Raw genomic sequence first — 9,662 nt, 5'->3', positions numbered from 1 at the left:
CAACTCCTTACAACGCCTCAAGTCCCAAGGCCCTCCCATTAAAAGGCCCATAACTAAATACACCCCCACTTCTACAGCAAGCCTCACTTTGCTTTTTAGCCTCTAAGGGAAATTTCCCTGTAGGATCCTTGACATCTAACCAATGCTACCTCACTATCATTGTTAAATACCCCCCTGACCATCAAACTAACCGGGTTAATTTCCAAGTATCACCTGAAGCAAACGGAGCATTTCTGCAACCGGCTCCTTTTATAGCCTCTCCCTCAGCCAATGTCTCTAGCCTAACTTGTGCTGCTCCTAGTGCCCACATTTTCCCATGGCTCAGTATGAATGGTGCAACATCCGATTGCATTAAATGTGTAAAAAATAACTCTTCCTATATCTCTATTATAGTGGGTATCTCCCCAGCTTCCTCCTTGTCTACCTGGAGTAATGAGCCACAGGAAAAAAAAACACCCCATCTTTAATTCACTTATTTTCTTTCCATATCTCCACCTGTATTTACAACAAAGGTTTATTCTTTTTGTGTGGCACCAACACATATCTTTGTCTCCCCACCAACTGGACTGGAATCTATACCCTAGTTTATCTTTTTCCCTCCACTGGACTAGTTCCTCCTAATCAATCTTTACCCATTCCATCTGTCCAATATATTAAAAAAAAAAAAAAAGAGGGCCATCCAAGTCATTCCTTTAATGGTCGCTTTAAGTATAACCTCTGGGCTTGGACTGCAAACAGGCAGATTGGCCACCTCCTTAACATACTTCAAAGCTCTGAATAGAACTACAGGATTTATTAAAAATATAGTCCAAAGCCTTATAAAAGTCTAAGACCAACTAGACTCCTTGGCTGGAGTAGTCCTCCAAAATAGAAGCAGATTAAATCTTATAGTAGCTAAAAAAGAGGGCCTCTGCCTCTCATTGGGTAAGAAATGTTGCTTCTATCTCAACCAATAGGGCCTAGTAAAAGATGCTGCTGAAAATCTTAAAGAGAGAGCTAAAAAGCTAAGGGAACACTAAAGCAATCAAATAGATTCTTGGTTTAGGAACAAAATCATAACATGGGTCATCTCATTCCTGGGCCCTCTCTTAATAATATGCCTAGAATTAATGTTCTTAACCTGCTTAATTCACCTTTTTCAAAAATTTTTAACTGACAGGATCATGGCCACCTCACAGACAATTACCCAAAAACATCCATGGATGGCATTACTCCTACAGTAAATCCATGACCAAAGAACCCTCCACACCATGCTCCCCAGCAGGAAGTAGCCAGAAAAAAAAACAGGCGACCCCTCATCCTTTTATAATTACAGGGACTGAATTGACAGAGCAAGAGCATCGCCATTTTGGACAAACACCACCATTTTAAGTTCCCCTGAATTAAAAAATCGCCTAAATCCAGCCCAAAAACATCAGCCTAATGGCTTATGTCAGTATAACCAGAAACATTTCAGCCCTAAGATAAATCACCCCCCTCCAGCCAAAAGCATGCCAACCCTGAGACAACCTCCCCTCCAACCAGAGACATTCCAACCCCACAATAAACCTTCCCTCACACAGAAATATTCCAAGGCTGCCATAAGCTCTCTCCTTCCTAAACTCTTAAATACCCTTAGTCTGTAAAAGAAAGCGCTCCTGACTGAAATCATCCAGAATCCGTTCTCAGGTTTATTCTCCAAAATAAACCTGTCTTTAACTGTTGAGCCACTTTTCATGTTTCTTTCCCCTTTCTTTAACTCTTACACCTTGGGGGTAGAGGAAGATGAAGCTCCCTTCCCTCATTCAGGGAGACCAGATTTTGGGGTGGAGGACATTGCCACACTTGTCTGTATGAAACACACTGCATGAAACCTCGTGTCTTCTAATTCACTCCATGCCACCGCTTTTGCCGTTTGCCCACTATTTTTGAATGCTTTCAACTGCTTAGCATCGAGTCACATCCGTGTGCCCCGCAAGGACCACACCTGCAGGGCCTCAGGGTGCGGGTGGAAGTACAGAAGGCAGGATCACAGGGAAGAGGACAGGGACCAGGAGGCGTGAAGGGCAGAGTCCCCCGCCCCAGGCAGGGTGAACAGAGGGTGGGCGGTGCCCCGTTGGGGCTCATGAGCCGCCAGATGGCAAAATGATCTCAGAATCCAGTCCTTACATGGGTTCAACTTTATTTAGAAGCAACTATGGCGCTTCTACCACACATTTTGAAGTGTTTGGTGAGCTAGAATCCCGGTAAGAGGAGGATTTTCAGCTTCTGTTTCCACCCAGCCCTAAAGAGGCTGCAGCACTATACGAGGCTGGGAGAGGGGACGCTGGCCCGGCAGGGGCAGAGCCCAGAGGAGCACGGGGTGGCCGCATGGACGGGAACACAGGAGGATGACTGTGTTCATTGCAGTCACTGGCCCCTTGCTCGCCCTGCGTGCTCACAGTGTGTCCGTGGCAGGCCTTGCTGGCTGGGTGGCCTTCGGAAGGAGGCATGAGGTGGTGTCCATGGGCCACCAGGAGCCTGTGGTGCCCGTCAGTTACCAGGGGACAGGGATCTGTGCATGTCCAGCTGTGGATACAACAGGGGCTCAAACTGAAGGACTCTGCGTGATGATGCGAACTCAGGAGTGGCCCTGGGCCAGTCTGTTTCCTCCTGATGCTGCACAAGGACTGAGGGTTTCCTCGGGGTTTCTCATGAATGGTCCTCACCTTCAGAAGGTTGTTAGAGGGATTTCCTGTGTTATCCAATGCTAACCTTGTCTTTCTGACTCCCTACAATCTTTCACCCATAGCCTCTTCCTCCCCTATCAGGGTACCTCTTCCCATAAGCCCATTTTCCAAGGATTCACTCCCTTCCAACAGCAGTAATTACATTTCCACCTCCAACAATCCCACTGGCATCAGAATCTAAATGGAAAATCTGGGCAGAGGTAGAATCCCCAGCAGGAGCCACCCTGCCTTTCCAAGTCTACATCATCTGGGTTCCAACCCCCATCCTCCTCCAGCGAGAAGCTTTTGTCCTCTCAAGATTCCAGTGAATTCGCCGAAGTTCAGATGCCTCTTCAGCCCTGGCTGTTCCAAGGTGGCCCCATAGTCAAGATTCCTTAAACCCTTGCACCTAAAATATTTGCCTTTCTTATCATGCTGGCTCCAGCCTCTGGTCCCAGGGGTGTGGACAGTTCTCTCTTACCTCTGGTTGATTTCCAGGAAGGCTAAGAACACTCTCTCCAGGTTATAATGCCGAGCATTTTGGTTCTCTCCAGCCCTGGGTCCCAATGTTGAGATCTACCTTAGTCCAGTTCAGGCTCTCCAATGGGCTTGAGAGAAGATTCAAAGTTTCTGGCTTTTCCCTCCAACCCTCCAACCCCCATGGCCCCAGCCATCTCAGCAAGGGGAAGGGGCAAACATGTAGTCTCCCCACAGCTCCCATGTAAACTATGCCCCCTCTTAGAGGGCAGAGCTCCCAAGGACAATTTTGGTTCATGGACTTTTTTTTTTTTTTTTTGCTGTCTATTGCACAAACAAGTGGACTTCCGGGAGCTGGCCCTGCTTGTTCCCTGGGTCCTCCTTCCCTGGTCCTGCAGGTCTTGCTGCTTGTCAGGCTTCTCCTCCAACCCTCTGCCACATTTCAGAAAAGCTGAGAACCTCTTGGAGTGAAAAAAGGGGGAAAACACAGTGCCTGTAGCCGAGCAGGAGATTAAAAAAATACTTTCACTTCTCTTTTCCCCATTTGGGCAGAAACCTGTGAGGGTGAGTCAGTCTGTCGGCCGACTTCCTGTTCTGGATCTGGGCAGCCACACTGCATGCAGGCTGGGCTGACGGGGGAGCTCATAAGCCAGGCTCTGAGACCCAGGCAGGGCCTAGGGTGGGAAGATGGCAGGTGGGGGCAGCGACCTGAGTACCAGGTGAGTCTTTATCTCTCTTCCTTTAACCTTTATCTCTGGCAGTATTGGAGCTTTCATGCATTTAGTTCAGTTTCTGTCTAAACCTTCACTTTAGTCCTGCTTTGCAAGAACATAGGTAGGTAGTGTAATATAATGAAATAAAAGAGAACGTAATGAGGAAATCAGATTTTTACAAGTGCAGCAGGACAACTGTTTGTGTGAGTCCAGCTTGCCGTAACACAGATGACTTGTCTTGTTTTGAAACTACTGCTCCACTGGCTGGGACATTCTGAACAGTCGTTTCAGTCATTTGTGAGTTATTATTTCCTCATGATCTCTGAACACTTTCACATCCCTCTGCCCTCTCTGCCTTCACATATGTCATGTCAAAGAAGGTAGTTTGGAAAATAGACACTCTAGGGTAAACAGCTGGCTTACTTTTAAACACTGGAAACTGTGGTTTCACCTGTCCTGGCAAGGGGCCTCAGTCAGCTTTGGGGCTATTTCCTTGACTGACTCAGGGTGTGAGTTCTGATACAATTGACCTGGATCCGAAAAAGGAAAAAGAAGAAAAAGGCCCAGGATGACAGAAACTAAATATTTTTTATTTTTACTTCAATTTCCTGTCCCAAGATGGGGGATGCCGCTGACCAGAAAAGATGTGAAAATCCTATCTTTTCTCTAGTAATGAGTTCATAAAAAACATTACTTAATCTTTTTTTTTTTTTTTTTAGACAGGGTCTCACTCTGTCACCCAGGCTGGAGTGCAGTGGCATAATCCTGGCTCACTGCAACCTCTGCCTCCTGGGTTCAAGCAATTTTAATCTTTTAAATTTTTTAATGCAAAAGAAATACATTACATTCTTGCTCATAAAATTTCAAACAGTGGAGGAGTATGTAAAGGAAAAAATCTCCTTCACCACTTACCTCACCTTGTAGCTTCCTTTCACAGTCCTGTGAAGAGTCTTGGGCATAGCTTTTCTTATATTTTTCGATGCATTTATGTGTATGAAGTATGTTTTTGTAAATACATAATTTGTGTTCTTGTTTTGTAACACATGGGATTACATTGCACATGTTATTCTGCATTTTGCATTTTTACTCATTTTAATGGTGGAAATCTTAGAGATCTTTCACCTTAATACATGCAGATCTATCTCATTCTTTTTACACATACTATTCCATAGAATTTACGTAGCATAATTTTTTAACCATTCTCCAATTGAAGGGCATTTATATTGTTTTAAATTGTTCACGTTTGTCAATAAGCTATAATAATGATTATATATTTCTTTTTTTTTTTTTTTTTGCACGTATACAAGTATCTATCTTGCGTCTAAAGCTTAAAAGGTGGAATTGTTGAAGCAAAGGGTGCTGTTGTCTACTTGTTTATAGATCCTGCCAAATTGTCTTTTTAGGAGGCTGAATGGAGTTGTTTCACGAGTAGCAAATGAGATGAACTATCTTCCTGCACACAGCCAAAGTTTGCAAAGGTGATAAAGAATTGCATTTTGTTTTAATTTGTATTTTCCTGGTAATGTGGAAAGCTGAACAGTTTTTCATGTTTCTTGGCCAATTAAATTTCCTCTTCTATCATTTTTTTTGTTTATTTTTTGCCGGTGTGATTCAGTTGAGGTGTTTGTCTTTTTTTCGTGATATGGGAGAGTTCACTAAATATTCTGCAAAGTATAAATATACTTTTCTTCTCCCTTACATTTGTATATGGTGACTTTTATCTTATTAACAGCTCAAAATTTCATGTATAAACATCTTATGACGTAGATTTTATGAAACAGATGCACCCTCATTTATAAATAGTGATGCGGAGACCTGCTGAGGCACTCTGTGAGCCATGTCAGTTTTCAAAGTCTTTCTTATGTTAAGGTGGCAGATTCGATTCTGCCTTTGTTCCAGGAAAAGTTCCTTCTCTAAAATCTCTGACATTTTCTTTTTCAATTTTTAGGCAAAATTATTCTTACATTGGGGCAACTTCAGTCTTCACAGCTTTTATATTCCCCCTGGTGCTTTCATCTTTTCAGTTTTTTACTTCGAGTTCATAATAGTTGTCTCAGACTTTTCCTCCATGACAATTATCTAGTGATATGGTTTGGCTCTGTGTCCCCACCAAAATCTCATCTTGAATTGTAATCAGAATTGTAAATTCCAGGTGCTGAGAGAGGGACCTGGTGGGAGGTGATTGGATCATGGGGGCAGTTTCTCCCATGCTGTTCTCATGACAGTGAGTGAATTCTACAAGATCTGATGGTTTTGTAAATGATAGTTTCCCCTGTGCTCTCTCTCTCTTGACGGCTTGTGAAGAAGATACTTGCTTCTCCTTCACCTTCCACCATGATTTTGAGTTTCCTGAGGCCTCCCCAGTCATGTGGAACTGTGTGCCAATTAAACCTCTTTCCTTTATAAATTACCCAGTCTGTGGTATTCCTTTAGAGCAGTGTGAAAAAGGACTATTCCATCTATATTTTAGTATATTTCTTGTTTCTTGTAATTTCCAACTTAAAAAAATTGATTGTGTTTATTTATGAGGAGGGATCTTAATTTGTTTCTATAGCTCTGCAAGCTCCCCTGTATTCCACATTTTGTTAATTTCTCATTCAATCTTCATGGTTTTGCTTTATTTAGGTTTTTGTGCACTGTTAAGAACTTTGGGATATTCTTATTAGCATCTTTGAGATATTCTTCCAGACTGATTCTATCTGATCTTGTGTTCCATGTGCCTGCTGTGGCTTTACAGCGCCTCTGGGCAGGCTTGACCAGAGCAGCTCACCCTAAATATTCCATTTGCTCAGTCATAATCTGGGAGAGTCACTTTTTTTTTTTTTCAGGGTTCCTATTTTGTCTGAGACCAAATTGTTTTTGTCTAAGCTGCAGTTTGAAGACTCTGTTTATATTCTTATCAATTTTTCTGATGACACCATTAATTATATTATCCTTTTCCCCACTTACTGTGAACCAAGTGGCCATAGAGGCAAGGTGTGTTTCTGTGTTCTCTTTTCTCTGCCCCTGGCCTGTGAGAGCCTCTCCTTATGCCAGTACCAACCACACTGCCATAGCGATGGAGGCTTCCCAGGAACTCTTGACATCTGACAGGGCAAAATCGCTTCCTCTTCCTCCAAAAGTCTTAAACTTTGGGTTCCCAAATTAGCCTGTCAAAATCTTGGCATTTTGTGTGGAATTGCACTGACTCTATAGATCAGTTCGAAGAGAGCCGACATATTTACAATATTATGGCTTCTGTTCTCATGAATATGGCTCAAGTATAAGATTAATTTAGAAATATTTTCTATTAAAATATATGTTTTCTCTTTGAAGGTTTTGTACTTCTGCTAGATATTTGATATCTTTATGCCATTATTAACTATAGTAGTCCTCCTTTATGCACGGTTGCACTTTCTGAGATTTCAGTTAGTCATAGTCGACCATGGTCCAAAAACATTAAATGGAAAATTCCAGAAATATCCAGAAATAAACAATTCATGAATTTTAAGTTACTTGCTGTTCTGAGTAGTGTGATGAAATCTCATGCTGTCCCTCTCCATCATGCCCAGGATGCAAACTATCCCTTTATCTAGCGTATCCACAATCCACAATGTGGACACCACCAGTCCATGAATCACTGAGTAGCCATCCTGGTAATTGGATCGGCTGTCATGGTATCACAGTGCTTGTGTTCAGAGAACTCTGATTTTAGTCAATAATGGCCCCAAAGCACATGAGGACTGATGCTGGCAATTCAGATATGCCAAAGAGAAGCTGTCAAGTGCTTCCTTTAAGTGAAAATGTGAAATTTCCTGAAAGAAAAAAAAAATCACATGCTAAGGTTGCTAATATCTACAGTACAATATTTTGAGAGAGAGAAAGAGACCACATTTACATAAATTTTATTACAGTATATTGTTATAGTTCTACTTTATTATTAAATATTATTTTTAATCTCTTATTGTGCCTCATTTATGTATAGATGGGGGAAAACATAGTATATACAGAGTTTGGTACTATCTGCAGTTTCAGGCATCCACTGGGGATCTTGGAAGCATCCCCTGTGGATAAAAGGGAATGAGGGTACTAAATTCTCTCTTACGTATACATTTGTATAGGTGACCCATGTTCTAATCCATGGTTATATTTTTTATTCTTGTTTTAATACTGAACTGTTTTAGTTGCTATGATTTTCTAGGTAGTGTTCTATAACCTGTCTTGCTGGGATCCAACTGAGAGACACTAAATGAATAGATAAATTTAACAAGAATTTACATTTTTAAAAATTCCCAATGATCCTAGCTAGAAACATGGTATATCTCTCCACTTATTTATTATTTTTTGAACTTGGGTCCTTATTGGGTCACTTTAGTGCTAGGCATTTTAAAATTGTATTTGTAATCAGGAACTCATTTTCCTTTTACATTTTCTAGTTATTTCTTACGGGCACAGGGGAAATCTATTTGTTTTAGTTTGATGACCTTGTGCAAGCAGACTTTCCAAGTGGTCTTCTCCCTCCTATTATTGTCTTGTATTTTCCGGTGAAATAATCACATCTTCAAAATAGCAGCTTTGTCTGCTCTTTTTCAGAATTTATGCCTGTATATTTTTCTTTTTCTTACTTTTTTTTCTTTCTTTTTTCCTTAGTATATTAGGCAGGATTGTCAGTTTAATACTGAATGGTAACACAAAAATGAGCATTCTAGTTTTGTTCCAGTGCTCGAGGAACACTTACAATGTTTAACTTGAGACTTTCTGACAGATGCCTTTTATCAAGTTAAGCACATTATCTGCTCTGGTTTACTAAAGTTATTTTTTTTCCATCAAGACCATGTATAGGATATTTATCAAAATGCTTGCCAAAGAATCTTTGAGGCAATCATATCATTTTACTTCTATTAATTTTGATAATTTTTCCAAAGTAAAGCATGCATAAAGAGATTAAAATATCAAACAGTCAACAAGACCTTAAAAAACAGAAGTAGCTCTTTTGGCCATCTTCCCCAGTCTGTGTTCAGTTTCCCAGATGGATTATTTTTAACCTTTTAGCTCTTCCTTCTGTACTTATTTCTGTAGTTTGAAATGACATGCGGATACAGCTCTTTGTAATTTTTCAAGTTCCAGTCATTAATCTGTTCACATAATAGGACAGAAGATGAAAATTTCTCCCCTGACACTCTTTTTCATTCTCCTGTTCACATAATAAAGCATAAGATGAAGACCTCCCCTGACACTCTTTTTCATTCCCCATCCATTCTCGTAATACATCACAGTTTGAGGTTCATCAGTAATCAGTGTTATCATTATGATAGTTATTTAAATGATGTTCATAACCAAGTCATACACTATGTTATGATCACATTTCCTTTCCTGTGCAACATCTTTCCCAAAAATAACTATTGCCCTCTTACATATTTGCTTGGATTTTGTGTGCCTTCATTATGAATTCTTCCCAGGCACCCTGCAGAATTCTAAAATTCTTCTCAAGACAGTGAGGCACATTGTGTAATTTATCAATTCCATTTTATTTTCTTGGGAGAGCCCTTCTGGAGCCACCCATTCTCCTGATCCAATTAGCTCTGGTTAGTTTCAGCTTCCAAGACTGACCTTCTGAAGCTTGACATCTCTCCTGTTTTATGGAAGCTTGACATCTCTCCTGACATCTCTCTTGTTTTATGGATTACATGTATCTTCTTTCTTGCTTTACTATCTCATTTTGGCTTACCACATTATCCAGTAGCCTCCTGACTAAGAGTTCATAGAAGGTATATATCTTAAGATCATTCATATCTGGAAAAAAAAA

General features: G+C 40.9%; 1 protein-coding gene across 1 annotated transcript in view; it reads left to right on the top strand.

The window, feature by feature from the left end:
* The first annotated feature begins 3,766 nt into the window (after positions 1–3,766).
* The window catches only part of SP140L (SP140 nuclear body protein-like), a 65,547-nt gene continuing 59,651 nt past the window's right edge, over positions 3,767–9,662 (top strand). Inside the window, exons 1-2 of the mRNA XM_011976034.1 lie at positions 3,767–3,883; positions 5,281–5,355. Of these exons, the coding sequence (XP_011831424.1) occupies positions 3,852–3,883; positions 5,281–5,355 (107 nt within the window). The 5' untranslated portion in view covers positions 3,767–3,851. The remainder of the gene's footprint in view (positions 3,884–5,280; positions 5,356–9,662) is intronic.

The sequence above is a fragment of the Mandrillus leucophaeus genome, unplaced genomic scaffold, assembly GCF_000951045.1.
Source record: "Mandrillus leucophaeus isolate KB7577 unplaced genomic scaffold, Mleu.le_1.0 Scaffold1616, whole genome shotgun sequence".
NCBI classification, from domain to species: domain Eukaryota; kingdom Metazoa; phylum Chordata; class Mammalia; order Primates; family Cercopithecidae; genus Mandrillus; species Mandrillus leucophaeus.
The sequence above is the reverse complement of the archived record's forward strand: the minus strand, read 5'-3'. Positions and strand labels throughout refer to the sequence as shown.